General features: G+C 45.9%; 1 protein-coding gene and 2 long non-coding RNA genes across 3 annotated transcripts in view; 1 reads left to right on the top strand and 2 right to left on the bottom strand.

Annotated features, from left to right (window-relative positions):
* Window positions 1–23,608, top strand: part of LOC309348104 — a 436,068-nt gene that overhangs the window by 119,003 nt on the left and 293,457 nt on the right. The window lies entirely within an intron of this gene.
* F13A1 (coagulation factor XIII A chain) overlaps window positions 1–23,608 on the bottom strand; it is an 81,142-nt gene that overhangs the window by 33,130 nt on the left and 24,404 nt on the right. Inside the window, exons 4-5 of the mRNA XM_081873041.1 lie at window positions 14,392–14,643; window positions 6,426–6,544 (exon numbers count right to left, since the gene is read on the bottom strand). Coding sequence (XP_081729167.1) covers window positions 6,426–6,544; window positions 14,392–14,643 — 371 coding nt within the window. The remainder of the gene's footprint in view (window positions 1–6,425; window positions 6,545–14,391; window positions 14,644–23,608) is intronic.
* LOC309348163 lies at window positions 7,310–12,475 on the bottom strand. The gene is made up of 3 exons (XR_014159253.1): window positions 11,873–12,475; window positions 9,135–11,492; window positions 7,310–8,756 (listed from the first exon to the last, which is right to left on the bottom strand). It is a non-coding gene; the product is annotated as an uncharacterized lncRNA (long non-coding RNA).

Here is a 23,608-nt window from a genome sequence, read left to right as displayed (position 1 = left end):
AGCCATCATGAAGTCTACGTACTACTTCCATGATTAGAAGCAAGCTGCCTCTGAATACCAGTTCGCCGTCACTTCCTGTATTGTACATAACATGGCGCACAGTCCAATTTGCAGCTCACAAGTGGTAGAGTTCATATGGGGAGAGACATGTATTGTAAAGGTGAAAATATATAAAAATTAAAGTGGGTGGGATTGTCCAGCTTAGACTTAAAGGTGGCTCCAGAGTATGTCACTGCTTTAAGCCATGGTTGCCACTGGTGCATGACAAGACAGGCATAGTGCTGCAGTTCAAAGGTGGCTTATGCAAGTCAGCTGCACATCAGACCCATGCAAACTCGCAAGGGCAGATTCTGGCTGCTTTACACAAGAGTCACACACGGAGAATGCCCTTTTGGCTTCTTCCATATATGTAGTTGTTCTGTTGAATAAGGTCAGACCACACCTGGAGTTCCGTGTCCAGTTCTGGGCACCACAGTTTAAGATGGATGTTGACAAGCTGGAATGTGTGCAGAGGAGGGCAACCAAGATGATGAAGGGTCTGGCAACCAAGCCTTTTGAGGAGCGGTTGAGGGAGTTGGGTATGTTTATCCTGGGAAAGAGGAGGCTGAGAGGAGATATGATAGCCATCTTCAACCATCTCAAGGACTGTCACATGGAAGAGGGAGCGAGCTTATTTTATCCTGCTCTGAAGGGTAGAACTTGAACCAATGGCTTCAAGTTACAAGAAAGAAGATCAGGAAAACCTTTCTGACATTAAGAGCTGTTCAATAGTGAAACAGACTCTCTCAGAAGGTAGGTGAACCTTTCTTGGAAGTTTTTAAGATGAGGCTAGATGGCCATGTGTCATGGATGCTTTAGCTGAGATTCCTGCATTGTAGGGGGTAGGACTAGATGACCCTAGGGACCCCGCTCAACTCTACATTTCTATGATTTTAAGGAGCCCTTCCAGATGCCCTTTCTATTGTGCATTTGTGATGATTTGTGCTCATGGTACTAACAGGGCAGTTATACACAATCCTGCTTTCAATACTGTTGCACTGGCAAAAGTTTCAGGCCAGACATACTGCTTTGTCACCAATCAGTACACGACCCCTTAACTTCCTTCTGAAATCCTGTAACTTTTTAAACCACAAATGTTTCACAAGTGTGCCCTGCTTTTGCGCCCTTCCAAATGGCAATAATGTGGCAACACCGGGGAAGCGTTTCAGAACAATGAACAAAGCGGAACAATGCGTGAATCCACCGTGAATGCAAAATTATTGAATCAGTGGCATGTTGCAGAATACACCTGCGGCAACTCAAAGCAGCAGCAGCCATTTTGAACTAAGATGGTAGCCTCCAGAAGTGTAGTTATTTATGTCAAATATTCAAATGCAATATCATGTTGCAGTATTCAGCTTTTGGATAACTTTAAAATACATCGGGTGGTGGAATAGCACTGGGCAGCCCTAGCTCAAATTAAATCTATTCTAAACTCTCTCTACTGCCACTCCAAATATAGATAGTTTGCCACTAGTTGTACTTCTGATTATTGATGGGCCTAGCAAGCCTTGCAAAGAGAGACCAGCACCGGCAAGTGGCCTGAAACTGTCTTCGAGAATGAACTCTAATAAAGGAGTCTAAATTCTGGGATCCAATGACAACAAGGACAGGAATAAATAGGGGGCAGAAGTGCCTAAATAGAGCAGAATTCATTATGAAAGAGCCTGCCCTGTGATACAGTCCAATTTGCTCAGAAGAAATTGCATAGCAACCAAAAAATGACACTGTCTCTTGGAAAACAATTGCTGAGATGGTGGCAAAGGCACATGAATTCAATTATGAGCCTCTCTAAGCGGTGGTAAACAAATGAGCAGATTATATTTCTGTTGCAAGCTGGACCATTGCAATTGTTGAAGCTTTTCTTTATGCGTTTGGGTTTGCCTCTGTTTCTTTTCTTTTTTTAACAAAAAAAATGCTAGTTGGTTAAAAATAGCAACAATAAATTGATTGCATCACTGATTAGTTAACATACCGACATGGCGATGAACTATCTAATGCAATTGCATCCAGGTTGGACATGACACATTTATCATCATTCATCTCCTTGGCTCTGTTACCTATAATTGCATTACTTTTCTCTCTCTCTTTTGGAATGGAACAGAAGCTCATTACTAAATAATGAGTTATAATCCTATCGTGTGAAACAGAGTTCGCAGTGGAGGTCAACACTTTCCCAAAGGAGATGCTTCCAGCAACAATATCATCTTCAAAAAGCCGAATGTTTATTCAAGGAATTGGCCCATAAATCTCAATGGTGTACAAGAGTTCATTGGTGTAAACAATCCTGGAGTAAGAAAAATGCTTTGGTAGCAGCTCTTGAAAAATGGTCCTTTCACAACTGGGGATGCGGATCCATTTTTGAGCTCACCATACTTGCCACATGCTTCATCAAATAAAAGTTTTTGTTTATCTCTGTGCTGTTGGTTGAGGCAGTCCTTAGTCTGCCCCACTTTCATCAGAGTCTAAGCGAGCCAGATTTCTTAACATCAAGTCATCCCTGCTGTCAGTAATGCAAGGTAGGTGAATAAAGTGCAGACTTTGCACCAAAACTATTGCCACCAGCGGTTTATAATGCTCTCCCAGTGGGACGTGGGTGGTGCTGTAGTCTAAACCACTGATCCTTTTGGGCTTGCCGATCAGGTCGACGGTTCGAATCCCCACGATGGGATGAGCTCCTGTTGCTCTGTCCCAGCTCCTGCCAACCTAGAAGTTCAAAAGCACACCAGTGCAAGTAGATAAATAGGTACCGCTGCGGTGGGAAGGTAAACAGCATTTCTGTGCGCTCTGGTTTCCATCACGGTGTTCCATTGTGCCAGAAGCAGTTTAGTCCTGCTGGCCACATGACCCAGAAAAGCTGTCTGTGGGCAAACGCCGGCTCCCTTGGCTTGAAAGCGAGATAAGCGCCACAACCTCATAGTCGCCTTTGACTGGACTTAACCGCCCTGGGGTCCTTTACCTTTCTTTCTTATAATGCTACACAAAGAACTTCATTTTGATCACATAAGTGTAAGAAGGACTTTTCATTTCAAGCAACCAATGATCCATCATAACTACATCAATATCTGGCAGTGCCCAATATCGAGATGGCAGGTGCCCTTTACATTCCTTGATGCAGCTACAGCTTCTCCTGGTTATTCCTCCCCATATTCCATTGACTATCTATCAGAACTCTGCAGCACTGGCCAAACTCCAAGGGTGATAACAGTAAGAAATTATACTCAAAATATAATTCCGCACATTGTGCAGTACCAAGCTTGAGTTTGCCTCTGAGTGTACCCTCAGCAGGTATAGCAATCCCCTGGCAATAGGAAGTACTAAGATTAGACCTTCATCATTGTTAGATTGTTACCTGGTCAAGGCCTATTCGGAAAAGGCTGCCTGGCCCACTAAAATGCTCTGCCCATGGGGACTTGCAGAAACTAATGGATGTTGGGCATATAGAGGAGATACCAGCAGCAAATATGTTGATGCTTCAGAGGCATTTTGGAATGAATGATCGACTGGAGCAAGAAACATTGTCAACCCCTGCTTGCCCACTTTCCCTGCTGCCATCTCAAACGACCTTAGCCACCCAGTATGGAGAGGAGATAAGAGCTCACTTGGGGCACAAGGCAAATCTGCCCATGTATGTCAAGAGCCCGTTTTGAAGCCTAGAAGGTGACAGCAATGTTGATAAAGGGGAAAACATTCTTCTCTGCCACAACTGCATCTGTAGGGTTGTGTTCCAGAGGCTGTTCCAAGCAATTTTCAGTTTTCCACTGAAAATGGGCATTTGCTGGCGAGTGAGACATCAGTTGCTTGTTGAGATAACTTTTGAAGATGGTGAAGTTGTTCAGATCCAGTCTGATTTGTTTGTGACAAAGCATAGACCAGAACAGTCAGAAGCAGCCACTTTTTGCAATCACTAGGATCGCTTCAGCCTAGGTGCTTTCTCTCAAGAATGCTGACTGGTTGACTAGGGTTGTGAAGGCAATGCCCATTTCAAATAGTCTATCTTGGCTAGTTAAGGCCAACTGAGAGGAGCTTGAGACTTGCTGGTGAAAATAGCGAACATCTCACTTTGGAAGGGACCCTCCTGACAAAACCATTCCTAGACTTGTTTCAGGTCTTCACTTTTGAGGAAACACAGAATATTAATAAAATAACTGGATAACACATCACTTCTCGGTCCATTTCAGTCTGACTTCCACCTTTAGCAACTTTCACAGATTACTTGCATCTGGAAGTTGACAAGGCATTCTCCCTTCTCAATGATTTTGGATGTCTCAGTGGCAGCAGATCACTAAATTTTGTTGGCCTGGCTTGAACAGCCTGCGGAGATGTCAAATCTAACTGTCGAGTGATTCCTTTCCCCTCAGAATGAACTCAGTGGTCATCACTGGTGATCCCAGCTCAGCCCTCTAGCAGTTGACTTATTGTGTCCCACATGGCTTGATATTTATCACTGATGCCTTTTAACATCTATCATCCATAGGAAGCTGCTGACAAAAATCATCCAGAGCTTTGCTGGTGGGGGTCATAAATTAGACAATACGCTTTCCCTCGAGTTCCATATTTCATTAATGAAGCATCCAATACCAGTTTTCTCAGTATTAAACCACTGTCTTGAGGCTGTGGTTGAATAGATGAGCTCTTAAAACAGGATGAAATTGAATCTGGACGTGGTGGAGATACTGCTGGTAGGAAATCCTAATACTGCGAAGGGTTGGCAGAATGCTACCTGCAATTGGCCAGTAGGTCACAGGGCTACTTGAGGTCAATCCTCCCATTGCCTTATCCAGCCAGATGACCCGCTTACAACATCTGCCTTTCCTGCCCCTTCGCCTGTCTCCATCACTGAAAATTAAGGCTACCTACTCCTCTCCCATCTCCTATCGGCTTGAAAGAAGCACCAGTGGGAAGAAAGAGGAATGCAAAGATTGAGGCAAGAGTAAGACATCTGCCTCTGTGTCCTGATTTGGTTCTTCTGTTTGTTCACTCCAGGTAAGAGGGTATCCCATTCAGCCCAGCAGCAGAAGGGGAAGAGAGAAAGGGAGCTGCGTGTTTGTGAATGAGAAGAATGAGTGAGAACAAAGAACACATGTGCTCTGATTCAAACCACATCTGCAAATGGAGAGGGGAAATGTCCATTGGGGGTGTGGTTTGCATTCAAATGGTTGGAACGCACCTGCATCTGCTAATGGACTTTAAAGAGGCCTTTGCCCACCAACGAGCTGAATCATAGAATCACAGAATTATAGAGTTGGAAGGGACCTTGACGATCATCTAGTTCAATTCCCTGCAATGCAGGAATATGCATCTGTCCCATATGGGGATTGAACCTGCAACCTTAGCGTTACCAACACCATGATCTAACCAACTGAGCAAGATGGATACTGGAATAATGAAGTTGTCGCCTGATGTGATAATAACATTAACATCGAGTGATTGACAGGTGGGCAATCCCCCTTTAAAAAAAAAGAGGTGAGCACACACAAACTGATACCTCAGGTTTCTGGAACTTTTGGAGGGTGGGAAGTAGGGGGACAGGACACACAGTGTCAATAATCTCATCAAGCACTGCCCACTAGGGTGGATGAAAAGCATCAAGCTAGATTTGGGAAGCATAAAACTGAAAGCACTCTTATGTGGATCAAAGCATACAGAAGCGCATATGGAAGAATCAACGTACAGCGGTACCTCTGGTTAAGAACTTAATTCGTTCTGGAGATCCGTTCTTAACCTGAAACTGTTCTTAACCTGAGGTACCACTTTAGCTAATGGGGCCTCCCGCTGCCGCCACACGATTTCTGTTCTCACCCTGAAGATTGCAGAACGCACAAAAAAATATACATTTCCTACAAAAGAGACACAAAACTTTTGATTCCTGATAACCTGAGGTACTATTTCTGGGTTAGCGGAGTCTGTAACCTGAAGCATTTGTAACCTGAAGCGTCTGTAACCCCGGGTACCGCTGTATATTATCCACCTGCCTGTCCTATCCTTATGCATCAGATGTGCACCCATCAAAAAAGGTATCTGAAAATATCTACAGACAACATTGGTGCAAATGCTTAGAACTCAGATCCAGGTCAGGCTTTGCGAGTCCTTACGTGTGGAGTAATTCAATTAAACATAGCAGGTTGCCTCCCAAACAATTGTGGTAAGAATTTCAGCCTAATACCCCAGAGTTAAAAAAAAAATTGCACCAGTGTATCTGCCTGAAGCCTGAGAGATCAAGGTTCCAGGAATGTCACACAGCACCACTGTGGTCTGTGGTATCACCCTGGCCCAGCAGACAGTAGCCCACCTTCAATCTTAAGTGTTCATTTGCTGGCGCACCAGATCTTAGGACAGCAGCATAAGTGGCAGAACTTCCAACATGTCCATTCAAAAAAACTCACCTGGCCATAATTCCAACTCCTGGATCTTATGCTATCAGGCTCTCCATAGAAAATAACCCCAAGGTCATTCAGGACATACTCTTGCCTTTGCTTTTCATCATCCAGAAACACAGCATCCTCTGCAACAAAACGTTGTGTGTGAAAGCTCGTCAATACAGTTGTTTTGCTTATAATAGATGCCAGCATTTAGTACTGCAGAATGATATGACGCTAATGAAAAGGCTGGGTTTTTTTTGTTTTTGTTCATCAAGCAGAGCAGTAGGATTTCCTTCCTTCCCTGCACAATTCCTTGTAATTGGGAGCCAGGTATTCTTCAACTTAAAAGGAGGAAAGGGGAGGGGGGAGGAAGGCAAATCTGCACTGCTTTGAGCAGGATCTGTAAAGCGTGATTAAAATGTCACCTCTCATCAAGCATTTTATGATTTTGCATCGCTAAGTTGAGAAGTCCAGAGTGCCGTGATGCAATTAGGCATCTGCATAGCGGATCAAAGAACAATTTTGAAACTTCTTAATCGGCGACAGAGAGCGAGTCAATGTCAAAAGATTTAAAGGGAGAAGCCTGCCCTGGAGTTGAAATGCTGGAGGAGGCTGAGGGTGTGGTTCACTGATCTATGTAAATAACAGCACAGGGATGGGGAAGGCGTAGGCGCATGGTGTGGAGGGCGGGGCCAGAGGCAAAAGTGGGTGGAGCAACAGCTGTAAAGGTTACCTTTGTACAGTAAGCTGGTCTCTACATACATTGCTCTCTATCCTCCACACCTATCTAAGACACACCTTCCAGTCAGGCAAAAACACCCAATGAAATTGTGAAACAAGGCCAGTGAGAGGTGTGGTTTGAAAAGAAGGGGTGTGGCTTGGGTTGCATCCTGAGAGGGCCCCACGCCTGAAGAAGAAGAGTTTGGATTTGATATCCCGCTTTATCACTACCTGAAGGAGTCTCAAAGCGGCTAACATTCTCCTTTCCCTTCCTCCCCCACAACAAACACTCTGTGAGGTGAGTGGGGCTGAGAGACTTCAGAGAAATGTGACTAGCCCAAGGTCACCCAGCAGCTGCATGTGGAGGAGCGGGGAAGTGAACCCGGTTCACCAGATTATGAGTCCACTTCTCTTAACCACTACACCACACTGGCTCTCTGAGGTTCCCTTTCCCCAAATTGGAACCTGACTTGATGTTATGACTAAGGATTGATGTCAGGAGACTAGGCAAGGAAGTTTTATGACTGTGGCAACAAATGGGAATGAGCCTGCACACCAACCCCACCAACCCCCACCGCTGTTCTTTCAAGGAGGAGGAGAGGCAAGCTATCCCTCCTCATCCCAAAACATTTTCCTGCTGCTCTGTGATTTTTGCCTGCAGACAAGAGCAGCAAAATCTAATTGGGTAAGAAGCCCAAAGCCTCAGTTTGCTTAATCAAATCAGTCTGTTTCTGATCTGTGTCAGTTTCATAAGTGCTTATTCATAAGGCCATTCTGCCCCATCTCCAGATTAATCTGCAATTTGGGATGGCGCGGGGACGGAACCTGCACAGAAATGTTATTGAAACACGTACTTTCAATATGTGTTTGAACTATTTGCATTTCTAAAGCACATTATTGTAAAAGATATATTTTTTAATGCATTCTGGTCCATTTTATTCGAGCTGAAAAATGCATTGCAAAATTCAAGAAAGCATGAAAACAGGAATATAAGATACATTCTGATCCACAGGTTAGTAAAGGTCAGGAACCTAGAAAGCACCCAAGCTTTCTGATTTGCTGCAGCTCTCCAGGTTATAGATGGGGGACAATCCCAGCCCTACCTGGAGAAATTGGGGATTGAACTCAGAAGCCTCTGCATGCAAGGTAAATGTTTTGCTGCTGAGCTACTTCCCCAGTTTGCCACGGAATTCACATAAACCAAGTTCCTCAAGCATCCCTATGGACAGCTCCATCTTCTCTTTTGAAATGGAGGCTTCCTTCCAGCTGCTGAGGGTGGGGGTGGATGGTAAGAATCTGTTTCCAGCCTCAGGCTCTTTTTGATTTGCATGGCTGCAATAGAGCTGTCAGCAGCGAAGGGCTCCGTTTCAAGCAGGTGGTTGAAGCTCTCCCAGCCTGCAGATCTAAGTTCCCCCGTGCACTGTCTCTGTTCAGACATCATGTAGATCGTCACAGAGAAAGCTCCTTTTTTACATACCCTCCTCCCAACTAACCCTGAAGTGAAGCACCTATCAGCAACTACACCAGACTGTGGCACAAGCAGCATGCCAATGTTCCCAAGACATAAATAAAAGGCTGTGTGAATATGCCGTAATAAAGGTAGGTGTGAGCAGACAGGCTAGCAAGGCTGTAATCCTTTGTAAAGGTAAAGGTAAAGGGACCCCTGCCCATTAGGTCCAGTCGTGACCGACTCTGGGGTTGCGGCGCTCATCTCACTTTATTGGCTGAGAGAGCTGGTGTACAGCTTCCAGGTCATGTGGCCAGCATGACTAAGCCGCTTCTGGCGAACCAGAGCAGCACACAGAAACACCGTTTACCTTCCCGCTGGAGTGGTACCTATTTATCTCCTTGCACTTTGACGTGCTTTGGAAGTGCTAGTTTGGCAGGAGCAGGGACCAAGCAATGGGAATTCACCCCGTCATGGGGATTCGAACCACCGACCTTCTGATCAGCAAGTCCTAGGCTCTGTGGTTTAACCCACAGCGCCACCCGCGTCCCTGTAATCCTTTGTACAAGAACTCAAATTCACAAATTCACAAACCTTTTATTGGCATATAGGCAAGAGTCCAGTAAGGTTCAGTACAATAAAATGACCCAGCAAAACCTGTACCTAACGTTCAAGTTAATGCTGGATAATATTCACAAATCCTCTGCAAAAACCTGGCTACTATCACCATCCTCTCTGCATCCTGAGTAAACAAACTTTACATTCGTCTGAACACCATTCCCTGCTAACGGCTTAATGAACTTAATGATACAAGGGACAGGGCAAAAAAACATGCACTACTGATTCCATTTGTCTCTGTCCACAGAGGGATAGTGTCTCTGCGAGGGGAATTTTCTGGAATGTCCTCAGTAGCACATTCAGTCCCGCTAGCATCTATGGCCTGTGTTGATTCAGACTGCTCAAATGGGAAGGATAAGTTGCCGTGGGTTGCCCACATCATACCACCCCCAGACTTGCACAGACACTATTCATGATTTCTTGAAATTCGTTGTCTAACAATCTGCGTTTAATTATCTCAAATTTCCCAGTAAGCAGTACAAGGAGTCTAGATCTCACTGAACTCCATGGGGCCTGCTTCTCAGTCCGTTTTGCATAGTATGCAATTCTTCCTCTGAGGACCTGACTAGATGAGTCTGTAACCAGAACATTTTTTTTTAAATAGTGCTGGGACACCATTTTCGTCAGGACTGCACAGCAGGGGAGAGGGGAGGTTTTGTAAAAATTCTACTCATAATTGATCCAGAGGCAATTCCAACATATAAAATAAACTTAGCATGTTGCAGGATTCCCCCAAAATAGGCCAGGGGCAATTAATATTTCCTCCAGCAGAGCTTTACTGCTACTGAAGGCAAATGAGCATAATGGTTACAAACCCAATACATTCAGGACTGGCACTGTCCATGAGAAATCCAGTTTCAGCAGAACTTAACTTAAATTTACAATAATTTATATTAAGACTAAGACTTAGCACTTAAGCATACTATATACAAAACACCACACCAGAAGGAGAGATAGAAAGTGAAAACCAGGCTCCTTCTGGCCGATTATTATAGTCAGCATGACCTTGAGTAAAAGAGATAACAGAACTAATTTAAACCCAGCTGTTCAGCTTCTCTGAAGGAATAACCCAAACATCATGAACCTTCTGCATGTTTCTAGGCAGAACAGAAACTTACATGTCAGCTAGAAACTTTCAGTTTGCAGCAGTTTGTATCACACAGAGAAGCTTCCAGAACTCTCTTGAATTAATTGGAATAGGAAAGATCTCTACCAATACTTTCTGTACCAAAAAATGAAAACTGACAGGTTTAACCCTTTCTTTTTCTTCCACAGTCCTGATGTAAATGACCCCCTGAAGCAGCTATTGACCCCAGAAAGGAAGCCTCCTTTGGCACCAAGAATTGCAGCTGTACAGGAGGGGGATTTTTCATTATGACCATGGTGGTGGAGCAAAGGGCTAAACACCCCTCCCCGCATGCCTCTCTGGTGCCTACTATTCATTTATTTTGATCTGGTATGATTGCATGCAATGTGTTCAGCGCCATGGGTTTTTTGGCCCTATGATAAGATTATAAAAGCCAGCACTGAATATATAATCAGGGGACATGATGCAAAAGTAGACATATGCAAAAAGTTGCTGTGTTCATCAGTATTATGTGGCACCATCACACAAACATTAATGTCTTATCTTTGTTTGCATGCACAATTCCACAGAGTTCAGCAGACGGGTTTCCCCACTTCTAGTTGCTATACCTGGGATCACAGAAGCAGAATTTCAAAAAAGGAAACTGGAAGAGCCAGTCCACATATCTGGTATGGTGGTAAATTCAGCAGACAGCAGAGGCCAAGTGAGCTGGGAAGGTCTGTGGGCAAATACATTATTTGCTCGATATCCACGATCCTTCTCCCGCTGTGGCGCATTTTTTGTTTTGTCCATATTTCTTTTCTACTCAGGAAATATTAGAGGTTTTCAATCAAGTTTGCTTTTCATTGCTAACCCCCGCTTCACAAATATTTGTGAAATGAGGTAGAGATTAATGAATTTCCCTTTCTTTGTCAAAGGTACTCAGTTTTTCAGTATTCAGTGAAGTGTGGTTGAAAGAGACCGAGACAGAGAGAGACAGGTCTTTGAATTCTCTCCAGGAAGGGAAGACTGCTCCAGAAAACAAGGCCTTTGATTTTTGACAGCTATTATGGCAACTGAGATTCGGTTGAGCAAGAAATCCAGAAATCTGACTGCGAGTTCCCTACAGGTAGTTGCTGCGCACTGATGGAGCCCTGCTACTGATGTAGGGGAACTATTTCATGGATATAATTATACATGGCCTTATCAAATGAAGCCCTATGCATAGAAGGAATGGCCCCTACTGTCAGGGAGAGGCAAACGGGAAAAGATGAAAGGACAGAAACCAGACAGAAAGGACAGAAACCAGAGAGCCTAAGGAGATTATCAGCAGCTTGTCATCTGACAGTCAGTCTGACGGAGAGGGGGAGGAGGATGACCCTGGGACAAGTCATGCTGTACACAGAGGAAGTAAGGGGAGGAGTTTTCGCAGACTTGCATGCTGGGTGCGGAAAAGGAGGAAGTAACATTAGAGGGAGCAACTGCGCACAAGGGGAAGGAGGTTAATGGAAATGCTGGAGATGTACATTTGAACTTTGTCAAATAAATCAATTGTTTGGAACTGGCTGGGAGCCCAGAGTCTTATGTATGGCCAGCTGGACAGCACTAAGCCTCTGACACCTACCACCAAGCTATAGTCCGTTCCCCATAATGACTTGTGCAAAGTCATCCATGTGATTTTTATGGCTAAGCGTGGAATTGTCTCTAGATCTACCAAATGGATGCATATGAATGCTAATGAGAAGAGATACTTCCATGCTTTTCTTAAATGAATGGAATTTTTTATAAGATTGTGTGAGAGAGAGTTAGCCTATCTGAGTGCTAGTATGATCCATTTGACACATTATGGGCTCAAGAGACAGCCTTTTCCTCAATCTATAAAATGTAGGAAAATATCGACCCAACTGCACAGTGGTGTTTGTGAGGCACACCAGATAATTAATGTGTGATACAAAGGGAGAAATAATTTTGGGTTCTACTCACGTTTCTTTCTTTTTAAAAACAACAATAACACAACCTTATCAAACATTAAATCAGCCTGTTGGTTGATTCTGTTAAGTTATGTGTGTGTTGGCTTATTGAGAAACAAATTATAGCCAAAGACAAAAGGCTAAAATCTAGCTACAATCTTCATCGTGAACATCCCTCCCTTTGTCATATGTGTCTAAACCACTGAGCCTCTTGGGCTTGCTGATCAGAAGGTCAGCAGTTCGAATCCGGGCGACGGGGCCAGCTCCTGTTGCTCTGTCCCAGCTCCAGCAACCTAGCAGTTCAAAAGCAAATCAGTGCAAGTAGTAGATAAATAGGTACAGCTGCAGTGGGAAGGTAAACAGTGTTTCTGTGAGCTCTGGTTTCTGTCATGGTGTTCTGTTGCACCAGAAGCGGTTCAGTCATGCTGGCCACATGACCCAGAAAGCTCCCTCAGCCTGAAGCGAGATGAGTGCCACAACCCCATAGTCGCCTTCAACTGGACTTATCCATCCAGGGGGCCTTTACCATTTACCTATGCGCTCTTTTAGTAATATGAATAGTGGGTTAAGGCTGGGTTGAATAGGAACAGAGGAAGCTGCCTTATATTGTGCATCTAGCCCAGCACTGCTGGCACTGACTAACAGCGGCTTTCCAGGGTTTCTGGCAGGTAACATTCCCAGCCCTACCAGGCGATGCCAGGGGATGTATCTGGAACCTTCTTGCATGCAAAACAGATGTTCTCCAACTGAGGTACAGCCCTGGACACACACATACACACCAGTTTCCTGAAAATGTTCTCCCCTGATAAAAATGGGGGCCAGTTTCTTGGGGTGGAATTTTAGGAGGTGGTTGCCACTTCCTTTCCTCGGACTTAGTGGGGACTTCAGTCCACAGAAACCTGTGGAGAGAGCCTCATGCCACTTCCTGCCAACCACACGTCCCCAAATGCCTTGGAAGCGATGTTCTACAACACAAAACAATATCACTTCCAAGTCATTCTTGGCTGGTGGGAAGCTATGGGGAAAGCCTCTTTTTAAAAAGGTTTTCTTTAAAATCTGAAAACTCTTGGCCATCTTGTAAGGGTGAGCACGAGCTAAAAATCAGAGAATTTCTTTTGCCCCATGACTTTTGGGGTGGTTTTTTGCTTTGCCTGCATCCACCCAGTGAACACATGAAAAAGAATCTGTTGAAATCTGTTTGGCACGATGCTTAAAAATGTATATGGCTCTTCATCTTCATATTCTTTATGTATAGAGGATAGTTCTCCACCCCCTATAAAACTTTGGGTTTGTACAACTACGTATGCATTAGTAGCTTAAAATACAGTGAGGTTCCCACCCCACCCCTGCTGAATTGTGTTTCAAGTCACGTTTGCACATTGCTGTACACACCAGAGAAGGAGTGAGGATGTCTTTGTTTGATGCACCCTTACCTGTTGGCTTTCCCATGCACACACACACAAACCACAACTCCTGTTCATGAAGCTATTGCCTGAGCATGTGCAATGGCTGTACACACAAATGTACGCACTTCAGCTTAACTGCAAAGTAGATCAAATCGGATGGAAACTGGTTTGAGGGAAAATGCATCGAACAAGAGAATTTCTCAAGAAACTACAGGATAGATATGGATTGTGGCTAATTTTCCATGTACGTGGCATCAAACCCCAGTGGCGGAAGTGCACTGGAGCCAAAGGAAATGGAAATGTGTATATACTAATACTAATACTACTACTACTACTACTACTACTACTACTACTACTACTAATAATAATAATAATAATAATTTATTATTTATACCCCACCCATCTGGATGGGTTTCTCCAGCCACTCTGGGCGGCTTCCAGCAGAATATTAAAATACAATGATCCATCAAATGTTAAAATCTTCCCAAAACAGGGCTGCCTTCAGATGTCTTCTAAACGTCTTTGACATCTGGTGGGAGGGTGTTCCACAGGGCAGGTGCCACTACCAAGAAGGCCCTCTGCCTGGTTCTCTGTAAATTTGCTTCTTGCAGTGAGGGAGCCACCAGAAGGCCCTCGGCGCTGGACCTCAGTGTCCAGTGTACACAGCCTACAGTCACTGAGGCAGGGTTTTTGATCATGCTATCGACTACCAAACATGTTAATAGGACAATCCTCCTCCCCACATCCTCTGCACATTCCTTACCTTCACACCAGGGGTTGAATAGTATGTACGTATCTGTGTTTGGGTTTCTCCTTGTCCTGAGAATGCCAATCGGAGTCAAGATGGCGACATACATGCGGAATTTCCCGACAATGCAGTCAGCAGCTGGCATGATATTCAGGCCAACAGAATTTCCATCACTGTGAGTGATCTTAGCACCCCATTTGCCGTTTTCCAGCTCTTGAACCAAAGGGACGATGATATATGTGCCTTTGCTTTGTTGTGGATATCGCCCTGCAGAGATGGGAAGAGAAGAGGCAGAAATATGGTTTTGCGTATGAGTGCAGCAGATGAATCGTTGTCTTACATTTTGATGGTGCAGCAAAATCTGGGCTGGGAACTGTCCAATGGAAGTCAGTAGGATTACAGTAGATTTACTGCTCTTTTTTTTTTTACTGTCTGCATAATTTAGCTTTCTTGTCAATGTTTTTATCTTTAACATCTGCTTGCTCCTTAAAACTAACTTGCAGAAGTTTGTATTGTTTAAATAATAATAATAATAATAATAATAATAATAATAATAATAATAATTTATTATTTATACCCCGCCCATCTGGCTGAGTTTCCCCAGCCACTCTGGGCGGCTCCCAATCAGTATTAAAAACAATACAGCATTACATATTAAAAACATCCCTGAACAGGGCTGCCTTAAGATGTCTTCTGAACGTCAGGTAATTCTTTATCTCTTTGACATCTGATGGGAGGGCGTTCCACAGGGCGGGCGCCACTACCGAGAAGGCCCTCTGTCTGGTTCCCTGTAGCCTCACTTCTCGCAATGAGGGAACCACCAGAAGGCCCTCGGCGCTGGATCTCAGTGTCCGGGCTGAACGATGGGGGTGGAGACGCTCCTTCAGGTATACAGGACCGAGGCCGTTTAGGGCTTTAAAGGTCAGCACCAACACTTTGAATCGTGCTCGGAAACGTACTGGGAGCCAATGCAGATCTCTCAGAACCGGTGTTATGTGGTCCCGGCGGCCACTCCCAGTCACCAGTCTAGCTGCTGCATTCTGGATTAATTGCAGTTTCCGGGTCACCTTCAAAGGTAGCCCCACGTAGAGTGCATTGCAGTAGTCCAAGCGTGAGATAACTAGAGCATGCACCACTCTGGCGAGACAGTCTGTGGGGAGGTAGGGTCTTAGCCTGCGTACCAGGTGGAGCTGGTAGACAGCTGCCCTGGACACAGAGTTAATCATGGACAGCTGTGAGTCCAAAATGACTCCCAGGCTGCGCACCTGGTCCTTCAGGGGCACCGTTACCCCATTCAGGACCAGGGAATCCTCCACACCTGCCCGCCTCCTGTCCCCCAAAAACAGTACTTCTGTCTTGTCAGGATTCAACCTCAATCTGTTAGCCGCCATCCAACCTCCAACCGCCTCCAGGCACTCACACAGGACCTTCACCGCCTTCACTGGTTCTGATTTAAAGGAGAGGTAGAGCTGGGTGTCATCTGCATACTGATGAACACCCAGTCCAAACCCCCTGATGATCTCTCCCAGCGGCTTCATATAGATATTAAAAAGCATGGGGGAGAGGACAGAACCCTGAGGCACCCCACAAGTGAGAGCCCAGGGGTCTGAACACTCACCCCCCACCACCACCTTCTGGACACGGCCCAGGAGGAAGGAGCGGAACCACTGTATAACAGTGCCCCCAGCTCCCAGCCCCTCTAGACGGTCCAGAAGGATGTTATGGTCGATGGTGTTAAAGGCCGCTGAGAGATCCAGCAGAACTAGGAAACAGCTCTCACCTTTGTCCCTAGCCCGCCGGAGATCATCAACCAGCGTGACCAAGGCAGTTTCAGTCCCATGGTGAGGCCTGAATCCTGATTGGAAGGGATCCAAATGGTCCGTTTCCTCCAGGCGTGCTTGGAGTTGTTCAGCAACAACCCGCTCAATCACCTTGCCCAAGAATGGCAGATTTGAGACTGGGCGATAGTTGGCCAAATTGGCCGGGTCTAAAGATGTTTTTTTAAGAAGCGGTTTAATGACCGCCTCTTTCAGCGGGTCTGGGAAGGCTCCCTCACAGAGGGAAGCATTCACCACCCCGCAGATCCCATCGCCCAGCCCTTCCCGGCTCGCTTTTATCAGCCAGGATGGGCAAGGATCAAAGAGACAGGTGGTCGGTTTCACTCGTCCAAGCAGCCTGTCCACATCCTCGGAGGTAACAGATTGGAATTGATCCCATGTAACAGGACCAGACAGAACTCTAGCACTCTCCCGCCCTGGCCCTGCTCCCACGGTGGAGTCTACCTCCTTCTTAATCTGAGCGATTTTATCTGCAAAAAACTTTGCAAAAGCATTGCAGGAGATCTTGGGGTCCCTACCAGGCCCTGGTGGTACAGGTGGTTCTGATAGATTGCGAACCACCTGAAAAAGTCTCCTGCTGCTGTTTTCTGCAGATGCAATGGAGGCGGTGAAGAAGGCCCTCTTCGCCGTCGCCATTGCCACTTGGTAGGCTCGACGTTGAGCTCTAACCCGTGTCCGGTCTGATTCAGAATGAGTTTTCCGCCACCGGCGCTCTAGCCGTCTCAACGATTGTTTCATCACCCTCAGCTCCGGGGAAAACCACGGGGCTGTCCGGGCTCCATGCAATCGGAGAGGGCGCTTCGGAGCCAGACAGTCAATAGCCCTGGTTAACTCCGCATTCCAGCGGGCCACCAGGGAATCAGCTGAAAGGCCATCAACTTGGGATAAAGCATCCCCTACCACTCTCTGGAAGCCAATTGGATCCATTAAGTGGCGGGGGCGGACCATCCGAATCGGTCCCACCTCCCTGCGGAGGGGAAGGGTTGCGGAGAAGTCCAGTTGCACCAGGAAGTGATCTGACCATGGCATTTCTTTTGTTTCGCTTTTAGTTAATGTCAGATCACCAGCATCCGTAGAGGTAAACACCAAGTCTAAGGCATGTCCGTGGCTATGAGTTGGGCCAGACTTATTCAGGGACAGCCCCATGGAGGCCATGCTTTCCACGAAGTCCCGAGCGGCCCCTTGTAAGGTCGTGTCGGCATGGATGTTAAAATCCCCCAGGACAACCAAGCTAGGTGTCTCCAGGAGCATATCCGCCACGACCTGAAGCAGCTCGGGCAGGGAATCCTTGGTGCAGCGGGGAGGTCGGTACACCAGTAGGAATCCTGTACTGCCCCTATTGCCCAACTTCCAGAACATGCACTCAGAAAACTGGGTCTTCCCAACAGGGGACAAAAGAATCCAAGACTTGGAAGTCACAAAAATACCCTGTAAACAAATTCCTTCATTGAGTACACTGAAGGATCTTCTAAGCACCAACATCCTTGCAGGTCTCCCTATACAGTACAGTCATACCTCATGTTATGTTTGCTTCATGTTACGTTCTTTCAGGTTATATCCCGCGGCGACCCGGAAGTACCGGAAAGGGTTACTTCCGGGTTTCGCAGCTTGTACATGCACAGACACGCAAAATGACATCATGCGCATGCGCAGAAGCAGTGAGCTGCAACCCGTGCATGCACAGACACACCGCTGCGGGTTCTTTTCATGTTGCGAACGGGCCTCCGGAACGGATCCTGTTCACAACCAGAGGTACCACTGTATTAGAGTGGAGAACCGGTGGCCCTCCACCTAATTTCATGTAGGGAGGGAAGCCTGGAGAGAGAGACAGAGAGAGAAAGGAGAGGAACCAGTGGGTAAAAATGGGGGAAAGCCAAAAGATTGTGAGAAATGGAAAGAGAGGGGAAAGTCCCCTTCAAACCATCAGTTGAGAGCTTTGGTAAGGACATAGGCAGTGGGGAACAGGTGGGAGCCAAAATGGATTGGCAAAAGCCCTCTGCAAGCAATCAGTTCAGACTTTTGACAAGAGTGATGTGTCCCTCCTCTGGCAGCCTGCTAGGTGGGGAGAGAAAAGGGGCATTAGAAAGAGCCTGGCAGAAGAGGAGGAGGAGGAGGAAGGAGGAAGGAGGAGGAGGAGGAGGAGGAGGAGGAGGAGGAGGAGGAGGAGTTTGGATTTGATATCCCGATTTATCACTACCCGAAGGAGTCTCAAAGAGGCTAACATTCTCCTTTCCCTTCCTCCGCACAACAAACACTCTGTGAGGTGAGTGGGGCTGAGATACTTCAGAGAAGTGTGACTAGCCCAAGGTCACCCATCAACTGCATGTGGAGGAGCGGGGATGCAAACCCCGTTCACCAGATTACGAGTCTACCACTCTTAACCACTACACCACACTGGCTCTCCATGGCAGATCCATACCATAAGTTTAAAGCATATCCAATGCGTATTTAAAGCACATGACTGATACCAAAGATTCTTGGGAACTTTTGTTTGTTAAGGGTGCTAGGTCTTGTAACTGTGTAATGGGAAACAACAGCTCCTTCTGAGGTGGAGGTCATGTGCTTTAAATGTGTGTTGTATGTGTTTTAAAAGCACGGTGTAGATTGGCCCAGATAGCGAGAAGGGGGTGTCAGAATGAGAGAGAGAGAGAGAGAGAGGAACCTGGGGTGGATCTGACCGATGTTTTGCTCTGGCGTTTCACCCACCCACAGATTGCCCCCAAGCATATGCAGCCCTCAGTAGGGAAAAAAAGAGAGAAATTGCCACCCTGCCCTAGTCATAGAAAAGTTCCAGGCCTCAATATTAAATTCTACAAATGTTAGGATTTGCTACCAACGGGCACTATCTGAAAATAGCCAGCAAAGTAGGCTCTTCCCTAATATTAGCTACAAACATCACCCGCCCATATAAATTGAGCAGGTGGGCATGTTGCCCTCCCATGATTACCAACTTGTATAGGGTGGAGGACCTGTGGTATTCCAGATGTAGATGGCCACTAGCTCCAATCAGTCCCAGGCAGCCTGGCCAATGGCAGCAGTGTAGTTCGCTGCACAGGTGACCTGCACTTGGGGGCGGGATGAACTAGGTGCAGGTATTATGACCAGGGATTATGGAAGTTGTAGTCTAGCAACATTTGAAGGGCCAAAGGTTCATCACCCTTGGATTATGCTGAGCTACATGGACCTAACTTGGTATAATGCAGGTTCCAATACCCCAGAATTGTCCCACTCTGCATATTCCTGTAAAGTAGGAACTACTGTGCTCAGGAAAGGTGCAAAGACAGGGATATGTTCCTGGTTTAGCAGGAGATATAACTGCAGAAACACATTTTTGGGACCTGAACTTTGGCACTGAACGTGGTGTATCTAGAGATTAGATACAGCCCCTATAAAGCCCTGGATTTATCTCTATTGACAGGGTTCTTCTACTTTAATCTCCAGTGCAATTCTAGTTTATATTTTGGTTCCTGCGGCCTTGGTTGACACAACTCAGGAAACCTTCCATCTAACCCAGAATATTTGGGCCCTATGGAAGAAGAAAGAGGCCTTCAAAAGAAGGAACACAAGAAAGAAAAGCCAAATCAATAGTGCATTTGGGAAGATATAGCAAAGGACACTTTAAAAGGGGGCTTCAAAGGGAATCAGGTGGAGAGGGAGATGCTAAAGAGGCAACCAAGATGAGAGGCCGGTGGCAGCTAACAATGGGATCAGCAAGTTGAATGCCGACTCGTTCTTTGAACGGTGGCTGGGCCTGACCTTTCCTCTCTCTACAGTAGGGGCTCAGCTTCAGCTCTGCTCTACAGTATAATGGCAAGCCAAGCCCAGAAGAAAACCCAACTACTAAAGAAAGTGAAATGCCAAGAGAAAAATCAGCCTGCTGAACTGGCATATTTGGAAGAAGAAGGAGGAGGAGGAGGAGGCCTCTCTAATGTGCTCCTTTTGTGGTTGAGGAATGCATTTGATTTCTCTTTCATAGCTCATATTTTTAACTTATGGACTTGTTAGGAAGCATGCATGCATTCAGGGACAACAGACATCAATATGAGATGTAGAACTGCTATGTGGTCCAGGGATAATCAGCATGGCCTCCTCCACATGCTTCTGGACTACAACTCCCATCAGCCCCACCCAGCATGGCCAGTGATAAGGGATGATGGGAGCTGTAGTCCAGGAAAAAAAAAAACCTCTGCCCATTCTCTCCTGTTGTCCTGTATCACGGAGCTGTAGAGTTGGAAGGGTCCCAAGGCTCATCGAGTCCAATCACCTGCAGTGGAGGACCTGCCTCCCTTCCTGCATGATGCCACACCTCTCAGGTCCCACCTGTATCATGAAGACTTTCGCTGAACCTCCTAACTCCCACCTCCTTGCTACAGCAAAAGCCTAAACACTTGTAATTGGATCACACCTTTTTTCTGTGCTTACTCCTGTCTTCTTCCCTTCCCCTTCCACTATTTCCTCCAGTCAAATTTGAGATGACTGGAAGCTCCTTGGGGTAGACAACTCTCCTCATGCACTCTGTATGATGCCATGCGCCTTGATGGCATTGAGCAAATACACAGATAAATATCTGGTACTTGAGGGTTGTGGGAACAATTTAAAACTGCAAAGTGCCTGCTCAGTATTCAGCGCCACAAAAATGAAACAGATTTAAAGCACAAGCGTATCTGAAAAGTTTGTTTATGCAGCTTGTTATCACAGCCCCTTTTGGATGCTTTAATCTTTGACATTTATATTTAGAAACGGGGTAATTTGAAGCCGAATCAAGCTGAACGTAAAAAAAGAGAGAGCCTTGCATAATTAGGGCTTCTTGATTCAAGCTTTTCATCATCATTTGTTCATTGATCTTTAGGCTACTATTTGCATCCAGTGAATGCTGAACTCAAACTACATATGTAGATCAAGATAATAGTTTTGTGTACATTTATTCACTTAAAATATTTTTAACACGGCCTTCCTCAAAAAAACCAATACCTTGTTGGGATGCAACATAATAAAGTACTCAATTTAAAACAGTAATTTCTGTATCTCAATAATGTACTATCACAGATAAAACCCCATTAAACAAGCAACAGCCTTTAAAACCATAGATTGACTCCATCCCTCCAGCATTGATGGCAATCTAACACATAGAGTATCTTAATATACACATTCCTAAACACATTTTATTCTAAAAGAGGAATGCATTTTGGTGCACTGAGCTGAGAAATATTTCACCAAATTTGGAGAAGTGCAAAATCAAAAGGAGAATGGTTTTCGCATTGATGTAGTAGCCTGGAAGGTGTGAATTGGGTCGGTTTGTTTTACAACACAGACTGGACAAAATTCTCTTCTATTCCCAGTTTCCATCAGGATTTTTATATCTATCCTAACTTTTGAACCAGATGGATCTCCAAGGCACCTTGCATAAATACAATTCGAAAGACAGTGATGCTACTTTGGAACCTGTGCAACACAAAGCATGGTGACATCGTGTAACAGAACAACCATTCTACTGCAACTATTAATGAATCCTAGATTTGGAAGGAACCTTGGCAGTATTCCAGGCCACCTCCCCTGCTTGAGGCAGAAAATCCAGAGCCATATCATCCCACAGAGATGGCTGCTCAGAGACCTCCAACAAAGACAATAAATTATTATTATTATTATTATTATTATTATTATTATTATTATTATTATTAATTTATACCCCGCCCATCTGGCTGAGCTTCCCCAGCCACTCTGGGCGGCTTCCAACAGAATATTAAAATACAATAGTCTATTAAACATTAAAAGTTTCCCTAAACAGGGCTGCCTTCAGGTATCTTCTAAAAGTCTGGTAGTTGTTTTTCTCTTTGACATCTGTTCCACAGGGAGGCCTACTGAGAAGGCCCTCTGCCTGGTTCCCTGTAACTTGGCTTCTCGCAGCGAGGGAACCGCCAGAAGGCCTTCAGCACTGGACCTCAGTATCCGGGCAGAATGATGGGGCTGGAGACGCTCCTTCAGGTATACTGGGCCGAGGCCGTTTAGGGCTTTAAAGGTAAGCACCAACACTTTGAATTGTGCTCAGAAACGTACTGGGAGCCAGTGTAGGTCTTTCAAGACTGATATTATGTAGTCTCGACGGCCACTCCCAGTAACCAGTCTAGCTGCCGCATTCTGGATTAGTTGTAGTTTCCGGGTCACCTTCAAAGGTAGCCCCACACAGAGCACATTGCAGTAGTCCAAGCGAGAGATAACTAGAGCATGCACCGCTCTGGCGAGACAGTTTGTGGGCAGGTAGGGTCTCAGCCTACGTACCAGATGGAGCTGATAAACAGCTGCCCTGGACACAGAATTGACCTGCGCCTCCATGGACAGCTGTGAGTCCAGAATGACTCCCAGGCTGTGCACCTAGTCCTTCAGGGGCACACTTACCCCATTCAGGACCAGGGAGCCCTCCACACCTGCCCACCGCCTATCCCCCCAAAACAGTACTTCTGTCTTGTCAGGATTCAACCTCAATCTGTTAGCTGCCATCCATCCACCAATAATCCCTAGGTAATTGCCTCCACTCTTACCATCAACACGTTTCTCCTCATGTTTATCCAGAATCTACTTGCCTGCAACTGAAGACCATTAGATCTAGTCCTCCTGTCCTCTGGGGGCAGCAGAGACAAGTCTTTATCCTTGATCATGGACTGGATGAGAGCCAACAAATTGAAGCTCAATCCAGATAAGACTGAGGCACTGTTAGTGGGCGGTTCCCTAGCCCAGATGGCTGGGAGGTTGCCTGCTCTTGCTCTTACACTCCTTCTGAAGGAGCAAGTACATGGCTTAGTGGTACTTCTGTATCCTTTGCTGTCGCTTGAGGCTCAAGTGGCCTCAGTGGCGCAGAGTGCCTTTCATCAGCTTTGGCTGGCGGCCCAGCTGCACCCCTATCTGGACAGGGATAGCCTAACTTCTGCTATCTAGTTAAGCTAGATTAATGCAATGAGTTCTATGTAGGGCTGCCTCTGAATCTTGGTTCAGAAACTTCAGCTGGTGCAGAATTCAGGAGTCAGTTTGATCACCAAAACAAGATGGCTTGAGCACTTTGCACCGATCCTGACCCAACTGCACTGTCTGCTGATTAGCTTCTGGGTCCAATTCAGAGTGCTGGTTTTGACCTATAAAGCTTTAAACGGCTTAGGGCCACAATACTTCAAAGTATCTCAGGGTACAGGTAGGTTCACATGAAGAACTTACCTGTACCCTGAGATAATCTTCTGCGGCCCTTCTTTGTGTGACTCCTCCACGAGAGGTTTGGAGGGTGGCAACACAAGAACGGGCCTTTTCTGCAGTGGCTCCCCATTTGTGGAATGCTCTCCCCAGGGAGGCTTGCCTGGCACCTTCATTGTACACCTTTAGGTACCAGGCAAAATCGTTCCTCTTCAACC

Source organism: Podarcis erhardii (genome assembly GCF_964252035.2).
Source record: "Podarcis erhardii genome assembly, chromosome: 8".
Taxonomy (NCBI): Eukaryota; Metazoa; Chordata; class Lepidosauria; order Squamata; family Lacertidae; genus Podarcis; species Podarcis erhardii.
The sequence above is the reverse complement of the archived record's forward strand: the minus strand, read 5'-3'. Positions and strand labels throughout refer to the sequence as shown.